The 26,125-nt window shown below is 41.3% G+C and overlaps 1 protein-coding gene across 2 annotated transcripts in view; it reads left to right on the top strand.

Moving 5' to 3' along the window:
• LRBA (LPS responsive beige-like anchor protein) overlaps nucleotides 1-26,125 on the top strand; it is a 560,210-nt gene that overhangs the window by 473,313 nt on the left and 60,772 nt on the right. For both annotated transcript variants that reach the window (XM_084626698.1, XM_084626699.1), the window contains one exon: nucleotides 11,154-11,321. In XM_084626698.1, the coding sequence (XP_084482824.1) occupies nucleotides 11,154-11,321 (168 nt within the window). The remainder of the gene's footprint in view (nucleotides 1-11,153; nucleotides 11,322-26,125) is intronic.

The raw sequence follows: 26,125 nt of genomic DNA, 5'->3' as shown, positions 1-26,125 counted from the left end.
CACCCTGGGTGCTCCAGCCCCGATGTTAGCTACTGTCTCTCAGGGAGGTGGGTTACCTACACTGAGGGCATGTCTACACTTACCTCTGGAGTGATTGATCCAGCGGGGGTCAATTTATCGTGTCTCGTGAAGACGCAATAAATCGACCACCAAGCACTCTTCCGTTGACTCCAGAACTCCACCGGAGCGAGAGGCACAGGCGGAGTCAACGGGGGAGTGTCAGCAGTCGACCTATCACAATGAAGACACCACGGTAAGTAGCTCTAAGTACGTTGACGTAGCCAAAGTTGAGTAACTTAGATTGATTTTCCGTCCCTCCCCCAGTGTAGACCAGATCTAAGAGGAGAGCCACTCCCATCAGCGTAGGTAGGTCTACACTGAAGCAATACAGCCGTGGTTAAGTGTAGACATGCTCTAATTCTGGCGCTCTTCAAGCAAGCCTGTACCAAGTGCACTGAGAAAACAGTCTGCTGAATCTCAGAGGGGAGGGAGCTCCTTGCCGCTCTCCAATACTTCGTGCATCAGAAATAGAAATAGCAAATGATATGCTTAAAGGGATTTCCATCCAGCCTTCGTTGGCCAGGGATGGCATGTAGTCACCTCCTCTTGAGGTCAGAACAGAAGTCCTCTGACAACAAAATGGAAACTGTTTTAAATTAGAGATATCTAAGTGTTGCACAGAAACCCTTCAATTTTTTGTTCCATATTTTAAACCAGTTTTAGTTTTAGTCAAGCCAAGCAAGGTCCTGTGCTCAATGACATTTCTTTGTGGGTATGTCTATGCTGCAGCTGGCAACGTGCCTCCTAACCCAGCTAGCCAGACGTCTACTAGCACTGCTCGAGCTAATGTACAAAAAATAGCAGCATGGACGTGACAGCACAGATGGCGGCATTAGATGGCAGCCTGAGTACAAGCCCACCTAAGGCAGGCTGCCTGCCTGTCCTGGCACCATGCTGTGTGTGCCCTGGAAACAGCCAGCAGGTCCGGGTCCTAGGTGTGGGCGCCAGGAGGCTCCCCATGCTGCTCTTGCCCACAGGCATCGCCTCCCCCCCCCACCTTCCATTGGCCAGGAACCGGCCAATGGGAGTGCAGAGCCGGTGCTCAGGGTGGGGGCATCGCACGGAGCCCTGTGTGTGGCCCTTCCTCCCCCCCCACCCCCCCGGCTGCCTGCAGGACATAGTGGCCGCTTCCAGGGCACAATGCGGAGCCAGGACAGGTAGGGACTAGTCTGCCTTAGCATCGCAGCACTGCCGGCCAGACTTTTAACGGCAGAGTCCCTTTTTGACCAGGCGATCCGGTTGAAAAACAGACACCTGGTCACCCCATTATTCTGTTCCAGTGAGGAATTCATTACTGTCATAACTCTTCCAGCGTAAGCTTCCACAGCTACGTTCGCAGTTTCTAGGGGCAGTCAAGTTCAGATTCTTCTTCAAGTGCTGTCTCTGTGGGCGCTCCAATCCAGGTGATGGTGTGTCCTGGTGCTGTTGATCGGAGAACTTCTGTAGCAGTGCCTGGTTGGGATGCATGCGCTCATCTGCTGTCTCGCGGCCTCGTTAGCATCTGCCTGAGTGCGCACGTCCCGCACCCCCTCAGTTTCTCTCAACTGTCCTCAGGTGAAGACGGGGCTCGGGGCAGTGCTGAACCTCTTCCCTGGTCACTGAAGGAAATAACTACAAAGACATAGAAATAGTTAGTAAGAAACATCCCAGTTATTTCACTTCCTTTAGAATAGGAACTTGGTGCTGCAGGTCTTTTATTGCAGTGTAGACATACCCTATGAGTCCAACTACCTGTCTCCAACTAAACCAAAAAGAAATTGAATATCCTTGTCTGTATGTTTTCTTACAGCAGCTATCTTAAGTGTATGGCCTGGATCCTGGAAACATACAGATGTTTTACTTCACTCATGTGAGAAGTCCCATTGAAGCCAATGAAACTGTCCACATGAGTAAAGTTAAGTATATGTGTAAATGTTTGCAGGATCAGTGTGTAAGTTTGATCATTTTCCATGTTAAAAAGTGTAAAATAGTAACATATGGGTGCATATATGATTGTGTACAGTGCTGATGCTTAAAAACATGCTACTTGTGCCTTAGAAAATTACTTCAATATTTTCAGGATTACCTACTCCTCCCTATATTACTTAGTGTGCTGCCAAAATAGAAGCTAGTGTAGTAGGAAATAATTAAATAAGGCAATTGGCAAATTTTTGAAGGTGACCACTGTACTTAGTAGTGCAGTCACTATGAATACAGATTGAAGACAGTTTTGCAAGTTTGCTTAATTCTTTTGATCTTGGCATGTAACGATACAAGCTTCAGTTAATATTAAAACTATGAATTTCAAAGGAAATGCAGCCTTAAACGTACAAAATATGTGACAGCTGGTTGACTAGTCCATCTAAAACTATAAAATAACAATTGCAGAGAGAGTGCTTGCCTTGCCAAAAAATGCACAAGTGCTTGAGAATTTTATCAAAACGTGGTACGAATTAACATTTGGGTAATAGATTATATAAATTTAGAAAGGATCTTTGAGGGACTAAATTCCAAAGTGTCTTCTCAATTGCAATGTTGTTTGCACCAAATTCTCTTTGCCGTGAAATCACATTTTATTACGTTATGCTATTCCAAAGAACTCTGTGAACCTAGCTTAATGCTTTATGGGTGATTAAAAAAAAAATCTGTTATAAAGATCTTTTAGTGTGATTATGTTCCACAGTCCACAGCATTATATTATTCTTTCTAGAAAAGCTACCTTTCTCTTAATCTCCTGAGTTAAGACTTGCATTTTTTTAGAAAGCCATACATACCCATGTATGTATTCCCTCAGCTGCCCATTTCTTATATAGTTCTTTGTCTTGTTTCCTTGTCTTTTGGTAATAACTACCTCTTTTACAGTGCTTTTCATCAACAGATTTCCAAGTGCTTTACAAAAGAGGTTTGTATCTGTATCTCTTTTTTGCACAGGGGGAAATTGAGACAGAGAGAGGCAAATTGGTAGTGTTTAGAGATGTGAAGTAAAATACAAACTTTAGCTAGATAGACAGAAATATGAATAAATTGTCAATGCATTTCTAAACATGATTATAAAAAATGAGAATGAAAACTAAGTGATCTAATCTGTGTAGTCTGAAAAGTACAATAATCACTCATCGTTCCTGCAGTGTTTCATGTCTATAGTAAATTACAAAGTACAATAAATTAATAAAAGTCCAAGAATTTACTGGTATGGAAATTAAATTACTTAAGAGCAAGTTAGAGACCACCGATTGTATGCAAAATTTTAATGTCAGTTTCATATTTGTGAAATTTGTATCACTCCTTACAGAATGTGGAGTTTTGTCATTAATAGCAGGTCTGCTGTCTTCTTCCTACCTGCAGGGCAAGCTTTAGTTTGATACATGCCTAATAACAGATTAGATTTTTTTAGATTTCTATTTTCTCTTGTGCTCAGAAGAGTATATGTGGGAAAAGTTGCATTTAAAATTGAAATACAGTTGCTTACTTATAGGTCAGCATTTAAAGAGTTAATATCTTATTAGGAGGACAGGAAATCTGGCAACTATTGCAAAAACTAGACCTAATGGTGCACACAAACAATTTGTCAGTCTTCGTAAATGTGAGTAGCTTTCCGCAAAGTGGCTGCTCTCACTTTGTTTGACCAGGCTAAACTTTTCCTTTTTGGACTTTAAATCTTAGAAGTGAAATGTGATCCACATATTCAATCAAAATCACTTAATTCAAAGCATATTTTGATTGGAACAAAGTTGACATGGAAAGAAATTCTAGAATAATAAAAAGAAAAAGTTGAAAGGATTTTCTATCATATATTTAGCAGGAAAATTTGAAACAGTTCTAATTAGGCTGAAAAAACCAGCCTTCTTCGTTGTAAATTACAAAGGTCATATATCAATGTTAAGGAAACATTACCACTAGTGTTTGAAATCCAGCAAATACAAACATAATAAACCAGTTGGTTTTTTATTTGTGTGTGTGTGTGTGTGTAATCTAAAATATGCTTAACGTATTTAAATTAGTTGTCTGGCACTTGAGTAGTGTGGCTGTTACCTTTGCAATACTCTGTATGGGTACATTTTTATAAATTATAAATCAAAATATCTTCTTATTTGTGTTTCCAGTCTCTAGAACACCTAATTAGAGCTTTCCTATTCATGTGTAGACTTTTTCTTTGATTGGGAGTTGGAGATTGATACTGAATTTCATAATGACTCAGTTTTATTTTGACTCATTGTAATGGCATCCCTTGTTTCAAAGTGGTAGCAAAATGCATTAACCCTTTGGAGACTATGGAGATTTATTTGCTTTTGTACATCTGGCAAACACCAATGTTCTAAGAAGTTTGAAATGATTTAATTTTTTTACATGCCAAATTAATGTATTCCTAGAAAAATGTACAGAACTAAAACATATACACCCAAGTTCAAGTGCATGTTCAAAAAATAGTTTTACTGTCCATCAGATGTCATCTTTTATTTTGATTATATTAAAAGCTATTTAATACTCATTGGGAGAGTAAGGTGAGCAGGAATGTGGCCTTATATTTCTGAATAGTTTCTCTGTAAATAAGTTTGTCTAAACAGTGCATATACTGGTGAAATGACGTGTACTTAATGTATTTGTCTAAATGAAAAATCAGAATAATCCTAATCGCCAATATTTGTTTTTAAAACATATACTATTTCACACTGTTACCTAGTCTAAAATAGAAAAAAATATATTTTATAGGGGAAAAACCCTTGAGCAGTTACTTCAAAAGTACGCCAGAGTCTTAAAATATAATGGTATTTAGTAAATGTGGTATAGTGAGTAACTTAACTATATAAAGAAAATTGTTTCTAACCACGTTAATTTAGCATTTTTGTTGTGTTTTGACCACATTTTGCCTTATGCTTTTTATATAGCACCTTTAATATATATAAAATACAGTCCTCAATACTTTTTTCTGTTAATTCCTTTTATTAAATAGGCAATAAAAAGCCACATAGTAAATCACAAATTTCAGAATTATATTTGAAGAGAGAGGTTAAATTGCATTTTATTTAATAACATTGCATTTTGCATTTGAAATATATTTTTGAATTTGAAATTTGCCTTGTAATATCAAAGCGTCACTTGGTTTATGTTTCTGATGCATTTCTGCCTTGGGAATGAAAGTTACTAATAGGTGTTTGTGTTTGACATCTGTATACTGTACTTTTTAGCATATCTCAAGTGTTTTAGTCTCTGCCTAATAGATCTCATTAAAAAAACAGCTATCAGCCCCAAGACAGTTTGTCAAAGCTAATATGAGTCCCACTGGACTGAACTGACAATTTGTGTGTAGTCTCACATGACAGTCTTTTCATGGTCTTATTTGATCCTTAACAATTAGACATTAATCACTGATTTATTTTATAATAACTCAGTACTGTTGAACATTACTGTATTGTGTTGGACATTGTAGCGGCTTTTCTTTTCTTTTCTTTTCTTTTCTTTTCTTTTCTTTTCTTTTCTTTTCTTTTGTACAAATTTTACTCAGAGCATGCATTGGGTGTAAATGATGTATCCATACTGCTATGGGAGTACTAACAATTGATTGGCTAGTTTTAAGAGCAGCATGGGAAGAATGTTAGTATCCCATAGCGGCATACCGTATTTAACTCTGGCCTTAATGAGGACTGTCTGTCCTAGTGGTCTGAATAATCCTAAATGTTTAGCATTCCATGGCCTCAATTTTATTTTTTGAATGGGTAAATATTGAGAGAATAATTTAATAAACACACACCCACACCTTTTAAAAGGAGAGAATTTGTTATGAATATAGTAGATTTATTTTAGCATTATGAATTTTGTACTTTACATTTTTCAATTTTTTTAAGTGGTTTCAATTTTAGTTGTAGTCAAATTGGATTTTTAGTATTATACTGTGCTGTCTTCCTTGAAAATTTTTTTTTTTTAATCATTTTGAAACTCAATCATATCCTACTCGTCTAAATTTAATTCATAACCACCCAAAGACCATAACTGTTAACCTAGAATGACAGAAAACCTTATTTATCTTTTTGAAATTGTATGTTACATTTGGCCTTTCCTGCAGTGTCCTGAGTACTGACGTTCATCTTACTCTCTTTTCTTTTAGCCCTCATATTTGTGTCCTGACAAGTGGACAAAGATGCTAAAAATGCCCTAAAGTAGTGTAAATGATACAAGAAATAATCTCCATCGTCTTTCCATTGTTAATTTCCTGTTCTTACCATTCTAAACCTATGTAACTTAAAAGAACATTTTTATCTTAACATTGCAAAAGGGAAGCAAATTCAGGATGTCCACCAGCAGTTCCATGAATAAGTGGTGAGACTGTAATTTTTAAGAGATTGTTAGATTTATATGACAGGTTTCAGAATAACAGCCGTGTTAGTCTGTATTCGCAAAAAGAAAAGGAGTACTTGTGGCACCTTAGAGACTAACCAATTTATTTGAGCATAAGCTTTCGTGAGCTACAGCTCACTTCATTTGAGCATAAGCTTTTGTGAGCTATGAAGTGAAGTGAGCTGTAGCTCACAAAAGCTTATGCTCAAATAAATTGGTTAGTCTCTAAGGTGCCACAAGTACTCCTTTTCTTTTTAGATTTATATGTTTGGTTACTTGAAGAGATTGCAGAACAATATTACAGTAGTTATCCATGTCCATGTGTTTTATGGGTGTAATATGGCCATTATAGTATGTTTCACTTTGCATTCCTGTTAGGAATTTTTGCTCATCAGAAATAGTGAAACACAGTTTTCATAGTGAACATATAAAATCATTTGCCCTTAAAACAAAAATTATGTAAGATGAAATAGATAAAAAAGAGAAACTAAATATGTTCTAATGTTAAAAGGTTTTGGCAAGATAACAAGAAAATTAATTCACATCATTGTCATTTGCTGAGCCTTGTAGAATTTTATAGCCTCATGTTGTTGCTCTATGGTCACTCATGAGACTCCTGACTATTTTTATCTTATTAAACAATTTTGAAGTCATTAATTTTTAATTTGCTTGGTTGCTGTTTTTTATAGTTTTAATTGTGGAGAGTGTGTGTGAGAACTAAAACTACTTTTACATAAATAACTTTTGTCAAAGCATATATATTGTAAGGTTTTTTCCATGTGGTCATTTTGGGGGGCGAGGGGGGTAGGACATGACATACTATCTGATTATCCATTTTAGAGGGTATTTTCAGCACATCAATAGCTGAGAATTCAAATTAGAAAAAAGAGAACTGGAAGAAATGTACAGTCTTTTCTTGATTGAAAGTTCTAATTAAGTGAATCGAGGAAAATTAACTGAAATTAGCTGCCAGAAAGTCGCATTTAAATGAGTGATGAGCTGGTCTGGCAGTAAACATTTAAATGATATAAATTGCCATTTAAGTGTATGGTTTAATGTTTGTCATGCATTAATGTGACATGAGACTGCAGTGACAATCAAGCAGCTTGCTCTAATTTGAACATATTTAGGGCTTTTGTGTGGAGTACAACACACAAATTAAGACAATGGCTGTTTTTATGTGTCAATTTAAATGTTGTTTTCAGACATCGGTTAATGAAACAAACCCATCATTTTGTGTACAAAAGCCAGAGCAGTTTCGTAGGTTTTCAGATTAATTTTAACTTCTGCTGTTCAAAATTAGGAATTTCCTTTAAAAGAAAAATGCTCTTAGTTTCTGTAGGTCACATAGAATAATATTGTACTTCTCTGTATTGTTTTATCTGTACTTATTAAAAATAAAACTGAATTGAATTCTACACGAGATTGATAAAGCAAATCCTGCCAGTAATTTAAAGTAGTTGTATTAAATATTTAGAAATACAGTAGATTCATGCTAGGTAATACCTTTGAATATGTATTGAACCTAATTCGCTTGGTCAGGGATTCATTTTTGTTAATTTAATTGTGTATTTTCTGTATATTGGCTTGTGAATTAGCCACGTATTTTCAGAACAGTGTTTTAATCTTCCAGCATACTGCAGAAAATGGTTCTGTATGTGTATATCCAAAGTGAATGTGTTCAGTGGGCAATGATAAAATCTTGGTGTTTGCTGCACTGCAATGTTTTACTGTATCATGATATTTCAGTATTCCCTAAATTTAGAATAGGGAATATGATGATAAACTTAACTACTAGGAGCAGTAAAGGTCCACATTTTAATGGCACACTGTCTTTTTATAGAAACCAAAAAAAATCATTATTTTTAAGTATTGAACTGTACTACTACTAAACTTAACTGGATTAGAAGCTGGAAGTCCTGGTAGCTGTGAAGAGAGGGTGGAAGGTGGGGTTCATAGTTTTCTTATACCCAAATCTGCTAAACCTTCCAGGGAGACCCACCCACCCAGTTTATGATCTTATATAGTCCTAGAGCAGAAACAGCAGCCATCTAGCTGGTGCTTGCTATTGGTACCATATTTGATCTCCCTTAGAGAAATGCCTGCACCCAACCCTTATAGGCTAGCCTCCATCCCTCAAGAGAAAGTTTCTCTCTGCAGGAGACACAGACCTATCTGCCTACATCCCACTTGCTGCGAGTTGAGAGCTGCTACATATCCCTTTGTATCCACATGATGCTACAGTGATAATTAAGCAGCTTGCTCTTTTGAACATATTTAGGGCCTTTGTGTGGCCTGCACCAGGTAACCATCAGATGGTTTGGATGGTGGAGTCCTTTGGGCACAGAATTATGTGTCCACCAAGTGAAAGTCAGTGATGGCGTGAACAAATTTTGTCACCTAGAGCAGTGCTTCTCAAGCTGTCTGATGTGGGGGACTGGCAAGTTTTTTTTTCCAGTGTGCGCACAGACCGGCACCAGTCCGCGGACCACCACTTTGAATAGCACTGACCTAGAGACCAAAATGAACAGCTCAATGTATACCAGTGGTATGGGACAGGCAATGGATAAACTCTCTCTCTGTCTAGGTGAAATGCAGAAATGTATTGAAACTTTCCCTATAACTATGCAGAATACTTGGCGCAACAAACCAGCTTAGTCACCAAATCTTTCTTGCCAAATTGCCATGGGAATATTCTGGCATCAGATTGGTTCTCTCTCTCAGCCACTGGCTAGCTTCTGAAACCACTCCATCTGAAACAGAGAGAGAATTGTTGTGAGCCCTTTGCCCATTTGAGGAAAAAACTGAATGCTCCAAAAATTCCACATGACAAAAAGTAATATTTTGATATTACTTTGAGTAATATTGGCCTTTGAATAAGAAGCCAAATATCTTGAAGGCATGTTGGTTCACTGGCAGCAACTGCAGTAGGTTTTTCAGCTTTTGTCCTGCCTCCATGTTAAGGAGATCTGGCTTGCCTGTGTGTTTGAAAGATGAGTAGTGCATGAAGAAATCTTACAAATTAATTGAATTCTAACTGAGAAATGCTAGTCGTGGGGTGAATAATTATATATTCACCAGGGAATTTATTGGGTATGAGACTAAGGGAGAACAGGTGGAGATTACCCAGAGGCAGAAATGGGAGGGAGATGCTAATATGACCAGTCTTGCACTTCTGTTGGAGCTTTTTGTGATAAACTTGAGGCATGGAGACCATGGAGTACAGGTTCCCAGCCATAAATATGCAACACACTGGTTAAGTCTGTTACAAATAAATCTTCTGATCAGCATAAGAAATTGTGAAATGGTCCCAAAATCCATTCAGTAAACAAAGAAGTCTGATGATATTCTGCTAGTACCACTATGTGAATGGACCTTCCTTAGCTTCTTAGAAGTTGCTGCTTACCTACTCTCCATGCACTCATGGGAAAATCTCTTGGCACATGTCCTGAGGTGAAATCACCAGCAGATTTACCTCCCCTTACTTCAAAACTGGGACCTGCAAGCCAATCACATGCAGTTACCTGCGTATCTGAACAATCACAGGCAATCAAGTGTCTCGATGCTGTCCCAATGGCAGGTTTCTTTAAGCTGTGTTTTAATCAGATATGTTTATTTCATTTGTGTATGTAATAGGTAATATGCATTTTTTCTTAATCTTTTAACATTTTTCTTACTATTTTGGCAAAGTATCTTCTGCATGTAACAACTTGAGAAGAGGAAATTCATTTGAACATTTTTTTAAATTTCTAGTTTGTAGAGTTATCTGAATTGCTGTCCTTGGTTTTCTAACTTAACTTGATAACTGATGCCTTAGGGAACATATGGTTCTAGAGTAGTATGTTAAATATGAACTGGGTTATATGGAAGAATATGTTGTTATTAATTTGTTTATTATTTGTCTTACTATAGCTCCTGGAGGCCTCAGTCAAAATTTGGTACCGGTTGTACCTGGTACCATACAAACACATAGTAAAAGACAGCCCCTGTTTCAGTAAGGGTATTGCTACACTGCAGTTAAACACCTGTTGCTGGCTTGTGCCAGCTGACTTGAGCTCACAGGGCTCTGGCTACAGGGCTGTAAAACTGTGGTGGAGACGTTTGGGCTTGGGCTGAAGCTCCAGGCTCTGCAACCCTGCAAGATGTGATGTTCTCAGAGCTTGAGCTCCAACCCAATCCCAAATGTCTACAGTGCAATTTTATAGCCTCCCAGCCCAAGCCAGCTGACACAAGCCAACCACAGGTTTTATTGCAGCATAAACATACCCTAAAATTACAATCAGAAATTGGACAAGCATAAATATATAGACAAAAGTAATAGCAAACTAACATATATGCAACATGTATGGTATACAGAACTTCTTAGTTGCATTTCACCTGATCACCCCCAGTTACTTTAATTTCCCCAAATCTTTCAGCCCTCTGTCCACATGTCATAACTGGTCTAAGATACCATCCTTTCACCCTCCCCATCCCACAGAAAGAGGGGCAGGAGCATTCTGACTGTTTGTCTTATCCCTGCCCTCTTCATTGACAGGATGAGGAGCAATTCTCCCATCTGGACTTTGAGGGGTGGGGCAGGTGGTCTACATGGCTGGTCCTTTCCACCTTAGTATGCTTTTGTAAGTGTTAGAAATTTTTGTACAGCTTTCTAAAATATTAGTAGCATTGGTGCAGGGGAACTACTAAAGATAATTTCATGTCCTATTTATGAATATTCAAGTTTCTTAAGAAAGAATAATAGCAGAAGTCAGGATAACATATTTTGCATTTTGTTGCAGGCCTTGGAGAGTGAGTTTGTTTCATGCCAGCTTCATCAATGGATCGATCTAATTTTTGGCTACAAACAGCAAGGGCCAGAGGCTGTCCGATCCCTGAATGTATTCTACTACTTAACCTATGAAGGAGCAGTCAATCTGAGTTCAATAACTGATCCTGTATTGAGAGAGGTAAGCTTGCTTTCAAATATGGAAAGGGAAAACCTTTGTTAAACACTGTCATACTCAGAATGTAATGGATTCTGTTCTGCCTAAGTGCAGCAATAAATCTTCATCGCTCTAGCTTTGTGACTTTGGTTGGCACAGGCCAGTGGGGAACCCAGTCTGATGACTCTGTCACTGAGGCATACAAAATTAGTGGACATTTCTGCAAATGTTGGCCTTAATCTCTCTCTGTCTAAGTTTCACACACATTGAATGATGAGGTAAAAATAAATGTTGAACAACTGTTTAATTTGCCAGGTACTGTCCATCCTACTGTCCATTCATTGGCTGGGTACTGAATGAGGCAAGAGACTCGTAAAAAAAAAGTAATATGAATAATCTTAATTCTGTCTGTTCCTAATTTTTGAGTGTTCAACTTTGCAACTTTAAAAACTTTCTTTTATCATATTTTAATGTACTATTGCATATATACAGAATACTGAACAGTTATATTCACCATTATTTGTATTTGGCCTTGCCAGGATGTCAAATTAAAATTAAAGTGTAGTGAATTTGTTGATAGAAAAAGACAAAATACTAAATCCTTAAAATCTTTGGTGATACTAACATATATCAGTGTAGTAGAAGTCTTGTATCCAGGGACAACAGCTCCATTAGGAAAAAGCTATTTTCTAAAATATTCCTTAGAACTCCTGCCATATATTACTTTGTGGGCTCTCAGGAAACAAAGAGTATGGCTTTTGTTAAAAAGTATAAAGTGGTTCATGATAGGTTTTGCTTTCTCTATTCAGAGCTGTAAACTAGAACCAAATATAGTTATAATTATTGTAATTATAGAATAAATGTGACCGTTTATCATATGTTTTAAAATAAAATATTTATCACTGAGAACAGATTATTACCAATATTCAGTTAACATAGTTTTATTTAAAAGCATGGCTCAATATATGCCATAAAGAAGCAAATGAAGAAACATTTAAACTATGAAATTTTCACTTCACAAATGTGAGGTTTGATGTTCATTGTATAATTGTAGACTTATTTTGTTGCTTTCTATTTATTGAAAAAGATACTAGGGTGGAGACTGGTAGTCATTTCAATCAGTAAATATTCTTCCATGTAGCCCTATTGCCCCTCAAGCTGCACATACAGACAGTCTGAGCTCCAGCATGAATTTGTCTAAGATGATCATGAAGCTGACTTATATGGGTCTGAAAGCTGATGGAAACATAAAAAGATTTTTCTGTGCTGTGTCTTTGAGCTAAAATCCAGACATCTTAGGGAAAGATATAGTATAAAATTAGGGTCTAGTAAAGTAGAGACTGGAGCATTTGGCCTGTGGAAAAAATTTATTAGCACCTGCATTTGAAACAGCTATTCTCTGAGTAGATACAGCCATATATTTCATGTAGATGTGTGTGCATCCAGCGCACCAGAGCCAGGGAACTTTCCCTAGTACCTATAGGGGTGGCACTCGTGCCCTGTGGCCTTAGTCCCCCTCCCCGAGCCATATAAGAGCATTGTCTCCCTGACCCCCTCAGTTTCTTCTCATTGCCGGCGGCTAGAGTCGGAGCTCTGTGTGGTGCCTTCACCTCACACTTTCAGTCTCAGTTTTCTGAGAACTTATCCTGTATATGGTAGTAGTAGTACTTTAGGTTTAGTTTTAGTGTTAGAGTAGTTGGCTGCCCTGTGTGGTGCCCTCACCTGGGTTCAAGCACTGTATGTTGTGGAGGGACATTCTCCACAGTGACCACCATATAAAGGTTCTTGTTGTGCCTCAGCGAGGGACACCTTAAAGAGTGGTACTCCATCTACAAGTCATCCACAAAGAGGACTCAGATGGCAAGAAACTTGTGGTTGAAGCAGCACCTTCTGGAGCAGGCTGTGAGGCCTGCTTCGGCATTGAGGCCCTTGTCTGATTGGTGGTCGCCTACAGATCCAGCAAGTGATGCTGTTTTATGCTTGCATTCTGGTGTTTCCCCTAAGAGGAAGACTGGTTATTCATCATCTTCTGGTGCAGTGAGGAAAAGGACCCATAAAACGAGTTGGGACCATTCCGGGGCTTGGAGAAACTCTTCCTCATCTTTTAAGAGGAGTGTTGACCGGCATAGTACTCCCTGCAGCACCCACAATGGAGCATGTCTGTCCACCTGCTCCCTGTACCACACCAAATACAGTGACAGCTCGTACCATCAATTCTGATTCCGACCACAATGCATGTGTTGAGTCTGGTACTAATGACGTTGGCACTGGCATTGACGGTCTCCAAGCCAATGCCTCTTCTGGTGCCAGGTGGAAGTAGGTCTCATTTGGTACCACTTGTGCTGATTCCCATTTCTCTTCAGCATTGAGGCCCCAAGTTGTTTGCCTCATCGGGACTGGTTCCCCCATTGTCACAAAAGGACCTCCTGGACTTCTCAAGATCCATGTCAGGATTGTCCTTTCCCTTCTTGTTAGACACTAGAGAGTGCCCTCGGATCACCATCAGTACCGAGAATGGCATCTGTCCTGTGGTCAGGATAAGGGATCTGGGCCTAGTACCTTTTGGCCACCAAAGCCTTATCTGTATGCCCAGTGGCCTCCTTGGGATGCTTCTCGACCTGTTCTAGAACGAGATCACCAGTCCTGGTGGTGACTCCCATTCGCAAACCATCTTTGCCGCATGCAACCACTGAGTTCATTCCCTCTGGACCTTGAGGGTTATTCCAACTGGATCCTGTGATGCAAGACCAGGACCAATCATTAGCACAGCAAACCATCTCCTCATACTCTTCAGACAACTCTACCATGTGGGAATCCTTTTTTCCCCTTTTTAAGGCATATTAGGACCTTCTGAGGCATATGGCTGCTTCCTTAGGTATGCAGGCATAACTCCTGCAGGAAAATACACATAGCTGCTGGATATTCTCCAATCATCAACTCTAGGAAGAATAGCCCTGCCGATAAATGAAGCTCTGTTGGAGCCTGCAAAGGCCATCTGGAACACCTCAGCTTCATTGTACCCTATGGTGAAGTGTTCAGAGAAATGGTACTTCATTCCCATGCAAGGGTATGAGGGTTTCAGCTCCTACCTGGCCCCCAACTTGCTGGTGGTAACTGCAGCAAATGACAGGGCTGGGCAGGGTAGGTGTAAATTCACACCCAAGAACAGAGAGTCCAAGAGGATGGACTTGGTGTGGAGAAAGATTTATACCTCCTCTTCCCTGCAAATTCACATCATGAACCAGCAGGTGTTGCTCTATAAGTATGACTTTGTCAATTGGACAGTCTTGTCTAAGTTCACAGAGAAGTTGCCAAAACCCTCGCGTTAAGAGTTTATGGCATTCATTGGGGAAGTCTGTGTGATGGCCAAGACTTCCTTGCAGGCAGCTCTGGATGAGGTGGATGCCTCAGCCAGATTTATGGCATAGGCTGTGACCATGAGAAAGGCCTTACGGCTTCAGGACTCAGGCATTGTGTCCCATGTGCAGCAGATCACCGAGGACTTACTGTTTGATGGTCAGGTCTTGCCATACAGTTCCTCTGCATTTCCCCTCCCAAACCCACCCCACCCCCCAACACATCCCTTTTCAGGGACTTCTCTCAGAAGACACTGCTCCTTGAGCAGGTTCAGTCTCTACTGGCTTGGAGGCCAAAGAGGAGGTTCCTCTGCAGCATCAGTATTTCCTGGTCCCCAAACCCGAGTTATATGACCTGTCCTCCACTTCTGCAATTTCAACAAATACATCAGTTATGTGAAATTCCATAAGGTTACCCTGCCAACTCCCTACCTTGAATCACAATGACTGGTTTACTGCCCTGGACCTGCAGGATGCTTATTTCCATATAGCAATCCTCCCAAGCCACAGGAGGTTCCTCACATTTGTCATAGCTGGCCAGCACTACCAGTATGTTGTACTGCCTTTCAGCATGTCTTCTCCTTCTCAGCTTCTGCTCTTCAGTAACAGCGTACCTCAGAAAGAAGGGAATTCACATCGTTCTATATCTGGACTCTGGGTTACTGAGGGGCAAGTCCAGAGGGAAAGTCCTACGTCATGAGAAAAGGAGGACTTGTGGCACCTTAGAGACTAACCAATTTATTAGAGCATAAGCTTTCGTGAGCTACAGCTCACTTCTTCAGATGCATATCGTGGAAACTGCAGCAGGCTTTATATATACACAGAGAATATGAAACAATACCTATTCCCACCCCACTGTCCTGCTGGTAATAGCTTATACGCTATTAGTGATAAGCTATTACCAGCAGGACAGTGGGGTGGGAATAGGTATTGTTTCATATTCTCTGTGTATATATAAAGCCTGCTGCAGTTTCCACGATATGCATCTGAGGAAGTGAGCTGTAGCTCACGAAAGCTTATGCTCTAATAAATTGGTTAGTCTCTAAGGTGCCACAAGTCCTCCTTTTCTTTTTGCGAATACAGACTAACACGGCTGTTACTCTGAATCCTACGTCATGTTCACTTCACACTATGCATACTTGATCATCTAGGTCTCATCAAAAATAGCACAAAATTAACATTGGTTCCAACTCAAAGAAGCAAGTTAATTGGGACCTCGATAGATTCTGTGAGTTTGAGAGTGTTTCTGTTGACCAAGCGATTCCAGGTGATTAATCACTTATGTCTGGAGCGACAGTCTGAACCCTCAGCCACAGCCCAAGTATGACTGAGGTTGCTAGGCCATATGGCTGCATGGACACAGGTATTCCAAAATGCCAGGCTGCGCCTTTGAGTCTGGACTGAGACCCCACTGGGAGCAAAACAACCACCATTTCTTGTTCCCTCTCACGGCGGACAGGTTGATTGTTGGAATGGCCCAAACTCTAAAAATGGACCACAAGACTCTGCACTTCAGAGACCACTCATGATTCACAGAGAAATTTCTGCTGAGGTGATCTGCCAGGTGATTCTGGATCCCAAGTAAGGAACCAGCCACAGGGGTAATGTTTTCCCTGATGCAAAACTGCCAGAGCCTGATCAGATCCTGATTTTGGAGTGTGCACATTCCTTGACCGATGCTTTCCACCTGAGGTGGGAGTTGGCATTCCTGTATGCTTTTTCTCCACCAGGGCAGTCTGTTCACCCAAATGAAAGCGGTTCTTGGTATGGTTATTAGCATGATGAGTTCAACTGAGTCTGGCTTGTATCCAGGACATCTTGGAGTACGTGTTACACCTTCAGTCTGCTGATCTTGCACTTAGTTCAGTAAGAGTCCACCTGCTGGTGATTTTGGCATTTCATTGACCCATTCAAAGGAAATCAGTGTTTTCAAACTCCATGGCAGTGAGTTTCTTGAAAGGAGTCACTCATCTGCACCCACCTGTAAAAGAGTTGTTTCCTTTAAGGGGCTTTAATAGTGTATTAGCCACTATTATGGGACCTCCATTCAAGCCTCTGGCAACTTCTTCTTTCTCCCTTCTGTGTTAGAAAACTGCCTTCGTTGTGGCGATCATGTCTGTGAGGAGAATGTGTGAGTCACAGACTTGGAAGGTAGAGCCTCCTTATGCACGATTTTCCAAAGACTACGTAACCCTGCAGCCACACCCTAACTGCTTGTCTGAAGTGATTTCACAGTTATAGGTCTACCAGTGTTCTTCCCTAAGCTGCATTCAACCCCAGAGAAGCAGCATCTTCACACATTTAATGTCAGGCAATGATTGGCTTTTTGTCTGGATAGAAGTAAACTTTTCCGTTCCTCACCTTGTCTGTTTCTTTCATATGAAAACCGAATGAAGGGTCAAGCAGTCTCTTCACAGACAGTCTCCAGGTGAGCAACTTCCTGTATCATGACAGCATACAAAGTGGTCCGGGCTATGCCTCCACAATGGGTATGAGCTCATTCCACAAGAGCTTATGCCACATCAATGGCATTTTTAAGTGATATGCCTGTATTGGACATTTGCAGTGATGCCACTTGTTCTGTGCATACTTTTACAAACCACCATGCCATTACGGCTGTGTCCAGTTCAGATGCAAACTCTGGTAAGGAATTTGTTCTTCCAGATGGCATGCAGACGTGTATTCCACGATCCTCCCTCCATCTCATCTGCATCAGAGTCTGTACTTGTGACGTTCTGCGTGAAGGAACTGAGGAGGTCAGGGCAGTGCTGAATTTATATGGCCAGGGGAGGAGCTGTGGCTCCAGGGCATGAGTGCCACACCTATGGGTACTGCTAAACAAAATTCTCTGACTCTGGTGAGCTGAGCATGCACCCACCTTCCACCTATATGGAATATATGTCTGCATCACATCTCAAAGAACAACAGTTTCAGGTAAGTAACCATTTTTTTAGGTGAGGTAATGGACAGTATTATCTTCACTGTACATTATCTAGGAAACACCCCCTCGGAAGACCGTTTATCATACCTGAAGTACTAGAAAGATTAAAATGTGAGGTGGAAAACAACCACAAATGCTTGGAACTATTTGTATTGAATTTTTACTGAGTGTTTATTGTGGCTAGTTTTGTGTTATACTGAATCTGTGCAATATAGCTTTCAATATAAATGGGTCTTTGGATTTTTTTTTAATTAAAAAAGAAAATACAGATTGTGGTAAGTTTTTGTATTTTTGGTACATGTAACATGCTATAAATCTAACTTTTTACCATGTTTTTTTGTCTACCAAGATATTTCCCCCCCACAAAGCTAACATCCTGAATGGTTAATACATGTGGCAGAGAAAGCATAAAAATAATCTCTCTGTAAAAGGACATTAAATTATGGAAATAATAACCAAAGTAGGAGTAATCCGCATAAGAGCCTACAGCACATTAAACTTTTATGGAGTTTTTAATTTTTCAAGAACAGCTGCATTATCAGTATAACTGTGATCTATGTTCACTTACGTTGTGGCCTGGAAAAATCATTTAGGAGTAAAGAAGTGAAAAATGTGGCCGTATCTGAGTTTAAACAGTGACATCCACTTTACTTAATACCTTTCTAAAGATTTTGCTCTTTGATTAACTCTGTTGAATTTGTACTATTCTTATCTGTTCTCATTTTCCTGAGCCCACTCCTCTTGTTTTTGAGTTACTCCATACTGTCTGCAATATAGAACTGAGTGGTAAAAAAACAAAAGGGAGGAAAAGAGGAAAATTTGATCAGAACCACATTGATGAAGAGACTTCTGAGACTTTTTATCTAGGGGACAGTGCAAAGCAAGTATTATCTAGCAGCATTTGTTCCAAGCTTCATTGCTATTTGAGGTTTCCTCCACTGCAGCATTTTCCTTTCATATTTTTCAGCTGAGGACAAGATATTCCTTCTGATATATATTTATTTAGTGTAATATATAATCTCTGTATTACACTATATTATATATAGGTGTGTATTTTATAATAAAAATAGGTCAAGGTTGATTGTTTGTGGTATGTGTTATCAGTAGACGTGCAAAGTGAAGTCTAGTGTCATTGCTGATGGTAAGTTATTCTGTCTACTCATGAATGAATATTAAAGTAATGAGAAATCAGATAGTGTGTGTATCTATGTGCATAATCATTCTATATCATGTGTTAAATGAATTTATCATGTATCTTTGACAACCACACCTTCTGCCTGCCAAGCAATATATCTCCCCGAGCACTTACATAACATGCCCAACCTCTGAGCTTCTTCAGTCAGCTGTTGGTTTTTTTCCCTTTAATCATCTTGCCTAAGAAACTTTTTTCCCCAAAGTTGCCACAGCCAGATGACCAAGATGGACAGACATCCAATCTGGACCATTAGTGGATTTTGTAAATATAAAAAATGCCATAAATGTAATCCAATTTTTCATTACAGATCTAGAATCAAGAGTTTGAAACCGTTACAGCAGGGAGATTCCCAGCTTCCTGGTGGGCATAGTGCTCCCTTGTAGTTTTGAAGGGGTTCAAGATATTGAACTTTAAATCATGACAAATGTAGGTAGGAAAGGTGTTTTAGGTTACAGACTTAAAAGAACTAGAAGCTTATGCGTACTCAGAAACGTACAACTTACTAAGAGTTAATGATCTCATGGAAATAGTAGATGTTTATTTAAACCATGGAAATATCTCTAGATATATTGTGTCAGAATATACATACCAACATCTATGCCTCATCAGTAACTAAAATGTAAGCCTTATGGTGTATCCTCACTTCTATGCAGTCTGTGTATTGGTGACCTGGCTCATCAGGAGGCCACACACACGATAATAGTGGGAGGAACTGAGGAGGAGAGGAGTTTAGGTTAATACAAAATTTCCTTAGAACTCCTAAGCTGCTCCAACTGACACCATTATTTTTACAGCCAGTCAGGTTACATATATTACGAGAAGGAAGCATTGGTCTAGGAGGAAAACCTACCTGATTAAAACCATATTTTAACATTCTTGTTTACAATTAAAAATGTAGAACTTTACATCTCTTCATACTGCTGTGAACAATTTTTCCTGCCATTCTTTCTTCCTATGGGAATAAGGGAAGTGAAGTATTTTGAAAGGCTCTGACTGCTGTAAAAGAAATTTTTTAAACTAAAATGCAAACCATGGGCCACATGTTACCTTCTGGCAGATAAATCCAAGGGAATGAAAAACATGCATAATTTCAAGGCAAATCTCTGGTTGGGGTTGGAAAAGGGAGAATTTGAGCCAGTGCAGGGGGAAAAGGGGCCACAGCCAGGAAAACCAAATGAATCTACTGGCATATCATTGCACACCTTACCCTGTCCTTCTAAGGGACAATGCTCCACTCACCTAACTCTTTGTACCAACAGTGCCATGGACTAATCCTTGTGTTTGCACATCTCTCTCAGAGAGGACACAAGTGCACAGGGAAATTACTGCTGAGTCAACTAGCAGTAACCACCAACTAGCAGATAGATCTGCACTGGGAAATCTATAATCTGCTAGTGGGGGTATGTTGCATTTAGTGCCAGTTGTTGGCCCTGTCTTGAGAACCTCGTGTAGATCTGTGGAGCCCCAGATCCATATATCTGTTGAGAAAGGGCTTCCTTAGTCACTGGATGCAAGAAGCAGTTTGCTGCAGTGGTGCAGCTAGGCTCCTTCCACCGATTTGGTGAGTTTTCTGCACTGTTTCCTTGCTTCCTATCACAAGTGCTATTCTGTGCCTATAATGTTTGTACAAGAATGAAAAATTATAAGTGATTGAGTCCTTGCAAGCAGGCAACTGATCAGTGGAGTTTCGATATTTGCCAAGGAGTATGAGATGATCATGAAATATTACCTCAGAGGGTATGTTTACACTGTACTTAAAAACCTGCGGTTGGCCCGTGCCAGCTGACCCAAGCTAAGAATCTGTTTAATTGCAGTGTAGACATTCAGACTTGGGCTCTAGGACCCTGCAAGATGGAATGGTTCCAGAGCTGAGGCTGTGGCCTGAGTCCAAATGTCTACATGGCAGTTAAACAGTCCCTTCCCCCAACCCCAGGATAGGTGGCATGGGCTAGTCACAGGTATCTAATTGCAGTGTCGACATACTCTAAGTCACCTTTAAGAGTGTGGCTGAAATATTGTTATTACATCTGATATTTCTGGGGGTGGGAAATCAGCTAAAAACACCCCAAAAGTTGTGGAGTTGGACTATTAACATTCAAACAAACCCCATCTATCCAACATAGGTAATATATTATTGGAGAATGATGCAAGATCAAAGGGGCTTTTATTAAATATGATACAGCAGTTATTAGAGAGGGGAAATAACAAAGATTGCTTCCTTTCCCTTCCCAAGTTAGAGCACTAATATAAACATTAATAATAACTGTACAAATACAATGTAGGACTCTGACTAATATGATAATGCTAGGTCACACTTTTACTTCAAAACCCCCAAGGGCTTAACAAGAAGGGATAATGATGTGATAGTGTATTATGGAGAGAAGGATGAGAGAGCTAGCAGCTTGCAGACACTGAACTAGAGAAATATGGGCATAATTGTTTTTGATGCATCTTCTGAAGCTTCAGGGGTTTGGGCCCATTTGGACAAGGCTAGGCAGCAGAGTTGGAACATTTTTAATAGTGGGGGTGCTAAAAGCCAGCCTCCTTACCCCTATCCACTCCGCCCCCTCCTGAGCTGAGGTCAGGAGCAAAGTCCCGGGTGCAGGGCCAGCAGCTGGGAGACAGGTGGTGCTGCAACACTCTTGCACCCCTAGTTCCTGCACATATGGGCTAGGGAGTTTTAGTTCTCGTGTATTGGTATTGTTTCTTTTTGATTTAATTTCATCTCCTCTTGGTTTTTGAATACACATTGTTTTATTTAAGCTATTTTGGATCTTAGACTGTATCAGGGATATTCCACTACAGTTCATCCCAGGGAGAGAAGTAAAATTATCCTTCATCTCTGAGGAGATCTAACAGAGGGTGAATCTACATATAAGCCACACTCAGGGTTTTTGGTTAAAAGTCCTATTCTATGCATAACTAAGCCCTGGTCTACACTACAAGTTTAGGTTGAAATTAGCAGTGTTAGATTGATTTAATCCTGTGCCCATCCACATGACAAAGCCATTTTTGTCGACTTAAAGGGCTAATAAAATCGATTTCTATGCACCTCCCTGACCAGGGGATTAACTCTGAAATAGACATAGCTGGGTCGAATTTGGGGTAGTGTGGACGCAATTCGATGGCCTCCAGGAGCTATCCCAGAGTGCTCCATTGTGACCAGTCTGGGCAGCACTTTCAACTCAGATGCACTAGCCAGGTACACAGGAAAAGCCCCAAGAACTTTTGAATTTCATTTCCTGTTTGGCCAACGTGGCGAGCTCATCAGCACAGGTGACCATGCAGTCCCAGAATCGCAAAAGAGCTCCAGCATGGACCGAATGGGAGGTATTGGATCTGATAGCTGTATCGGGAGATGAAGCCATGCTATCAGAACTCCATTCCAAAAGACGAAATGCCAAAATATTTGCAAAAATCTCCAAGGGCATGATGGATAGAGGCTACAACAGGGACCCGCAGCAGTGCTGCGTGAAAGTTAAGGAGCTCAGGCAAGCCTACCAAAAAACTAAGGAGGCAAATGGCCACTCTGGGTCAGAGCCCCAGACATGCCGCTTCTATGATGAGCTGAATGCAATTCTAGTGGGGGTTCCTCCTACTCCCCCACCCCGTCCATGGACACATGCAAGGGGGGAGTCTCATGCAATAGGCATGAGAATTTTGGGGACAAGGAAGATGAGGAGGAGGAGAATAGCGCACAGCAGGCAAGCAGAGAAACCATTCTCCCCGACAGCGAGGAACTGTTTATCATCCTGGAGCCAATACCCACCCAACCCTCCCAAGGCAGGCTCCCGGACCATGAAGCCGGAGAAGGCACCTCTGGTGAGTGTACCTTTGTAAATATAATACATGCTTTAAAAGCAATCTTGTTTAATGATTAATTTGCCCTGAAGACTTGGGATGCATTCGCAGCCAGAACAACCCCTCCTTTTAAATGGCCAACCCAACGGGTGCGTGGTATGGGAAAGGAGGGCACTGCTGTTTGAAACCATTCCCACATGTTATGAAGGTTAAAGAAGCCGAAAGACTGTGGCTTACCATGGCTGCCTGCAAGCCAAATTCTGTTGCTCGGCCCTGCATGTGTGATCTCGCACACCGAACCGGCAGGCCCTCAATATAACAGGCAAAATGCGACCTTGTACCGAAAGCACATGTGCAATGTAATAACAACTTGGTTCACCGTGAAAGAGTCTACCCATTGTTCTCTAAAATGTCTCTTTTTAAATACTACTCTCCCTTTTTTCCCTCCTGCAGCTGTAAATGTTTCAACACTCCCCCTATCATCTCTGTCCGAGAGGCTAGCGCAGATGATAAGGCAAAAAAAATTCACTCGCTATTAAATGTTCTCTGAGTTCATGCAGTCCTCCCACACTGAAAGAGCTCAGCAGAATGCGTGGAGGCAAATAATGTCAGAATCCAGGAAAGCAGAAAATGAGCGCAAGGACAGGAGGGATGAACAAGAGGAGAGGTGACGGCAGCGTGATGAGAGGAGGCAGGATGCAATGCTGAGGCTACTGGAGGATCAAACTGATATGCTCTGGCGTATGGTTGAGGTGCAGGAAAGGCAGCAGGAGCAGACTGCCACTGCAGCTCCTGTGTAACCACCTGCCCTCCTCCCCAAGTTCCATAGCCTCTTCACCCAGATGCCCAAGAACATGGGGGTGGGGGCTCTGGGCACCCAACCATTTCACCCCAGAGGACTACCCAAGCAACAGAAGGCTGGTATTCAGTACGTTTTGAAGTGCAGTGTGGCCTTGTCCTTCCCTCCTCCCCTCATTCACCATCCCACCCCATGCTTCCCTCCTCCCGCTCCCAGGCTACCTTGGCAGTTATCCCCCTATTTGTGTGTTTGAATTAATAAAGAATGCATGATTTTGAAACAACAATGACTTTATTGCCTCTGCAAGCAGTGATCAAAGGCGGGAGGGTGGTTGGCTTACCGGGAAGTAGAATCAACCAAGGGGGCAGGTTTTCATCAAGGAGAAACAAACAGAACTGTCACATCATAGCCTGGCTAGTCATGAAACTGGTTTTCAAAACTTCTCTGATGTGCAGCGCACCCTGCTGTGCTCTTCTAATTGTCCTGGTGTCTGACTGCATGTAATCAGTGGCCAGGAGATTTGTGTCAACCTCCCACCCCACCATAAACATCTCCCCCTTATTCTCACAGATATTGTGGAGCACACAGCAAGCAGCAATAACAATGGGAATATTGGTTTCGCTGAGGTCTAAATGAGTCAGTAAACTGCACCAGCGCACTTTTAAATGTCCAAAGGCAGATTCTACCACCATTCTGCACTTGCTTGGCCTACAGTTGAACTGTTCCTTACTACTGTCCAGGGTGCCTGTGTGTGGCTTCATGAGCCATGGCATTAAGGGGTAGTCTGGGTCCCCAAGGATAACTATAGGCATTTCAACATCCTCAACAGTTATTTTCTGGTCTGGAAAGTAAACCTCTTGCTGCAGCCATTCAGACAGACCAGAGTTCCTGAAGATGCGAATGTCGTGTACCTTTCCCGGCCATCCCACATTGATGTCGGTGAAACGTCCCTTGTGATCCACCAGTGCTTGCAGCACTATTGAAAAGTACCCCTTTTGGTTTATGTACCGGCTGCGTTGGTGCTCCAGTCCCAAGATAGAGGAACGCATATACCTGTCGCCCCACCACAGTTAGGGAATCTCATTGCAGCAAAGCCATCCACTATAACCTGCACATTTCCCGGAGTTACTACCCTTGATAGTAGCAGCTCAGTGATCGCATTGGCTACTTGGATCACAGCAGCCCCCACAGTAGATCTGTCCACTCCAAATTGATTCCCAACTGACCAGTAGCTGTCTGGCATTGCAAGCTTCCAGAGGGCTATCGCCACTCGCTTCTGAACTGTGGGGGCTGCTCTCATCTTGGTATTCTTGCTCTTCAGGGCAAGGGAAACAAGTCACAAACTTCTATGAAAGTGCCCTTACGCAGGCGAAAGTTTAGCAGCCACTGGGAATCATCCCAGACTAGCAACACTATGCGGTCCCACCAGTCTGTGCTTGTTTCCCGGGCCCAGAAGTGGCGTTCCATGGCATGAGCATGCCCCATTGCCACCAGGATGTCCAAATTGCCAGGGCCCGTGCTTTGAGCGAAGTCTGTGTCCATGTCCTCATCACTCTCGTCACCGCGCTGCCGTCGCCTCCTCGCCTGCTTTTGCAGGTTCTGCACATACTGCAGGATAACGCGCGAGATGTTTACAATGCTCATAACTGCTGCGGTGATCTGAGCGGGCTCCATGCTTGCCATGGTGCGGCATCTGCAGAAGATCAGGAGAGCAGAGTTGCAGCGGAAGCGGTGGCTAAAGACTGATGCCACGAGACTACATATTTATAGAGAACGACGAGAGGACCTGCGAGGTGGATTCAGGAGAGCAGAGTTGCAGCGGAAGCGGTGGAGGACGACAGTTAGCACCACGAGAATTTCCCGAGGAAGAGCACACATACCTGGGAGCCCATGACAGACAACATGGAGAAATTCACTATTGAGACAATAGCATCAGAGCAGAGTTGCAGTGGAATCGGTGTCTGATGACAGTTAGCAGTCCTACTGCACCGTCTGCTGCCAGAAGCACCCAGGACACAACAGCGGCGGTGTCGCTGAGCTGAGCGGGCTGCACGCTTGCCGTGGTATGGCGTCTGCACGGAAAAAAGACGCGAAATGATTGTCTGCTGTTGCTTTCACAGAGGGAGGGGCGACTGACGACATGTACCCAAAACCACCCACAACAATGTTTTTGCCCCATCAGGGATTGGGAGCTTAACCCAGAATTCCAATGGGCGGTGGAGACTGCGGGAACTGTGGGATAGATACCCGCAGTGCACTGCTCCGTAAGTCAGTGCTAGCCAAGGTAGTGATGACGCACTCCGCCGACTTAATGCGCTTAGGGTGGACATACGCAATCGACGGGATAAAATTGATTTCTAAAAATTTACTTCTATAATATCGACCTAATTTCATAGTGTAGACATATCCTAAGACTATATAAATCTTTATACTTATCAAAATGTCACATAAATCATAGTAAACACAAGCAAAGTGGACTGAAAAACTGAATCTAAGTGAGTAAAAATATAAAATCAATAACTCAAATTCTTTTCAGTAAAAAAAGTTTTCCTCTTTAGACTAAGATGGTTCTATTGATTGTATTTCCTCCCTTGAATGAGACAACAATATTTTATACATGAAAGGTAATCTGGATAATAATAAGAGGTCCAACTTTCTACATTCCATTGACTATTGGTATTGATTTTCTTACAGACTCAGAAGTTTCAAAAATCATGAATTATAATCATCAGAGGG

The sequence above is a fragment of the Lepidochelys olivacea genome, assembly GCF_965140295.1.
Source record: "Lepidochelys olivacea isolate rLepOli2 genome assembly, chromosome: 4".
Taxonomy (NCBI): Eukaryota; Metazoa; Chordata; order Testudines; family Cheloniidae; genus Lepidochelys; species Lepidochelys olivacea.
The sequence above is the reverse complement of the archived record's forward strand: the minus strand, read 5'-3'. Positions and strand labels throughout refer to the sequence as shown.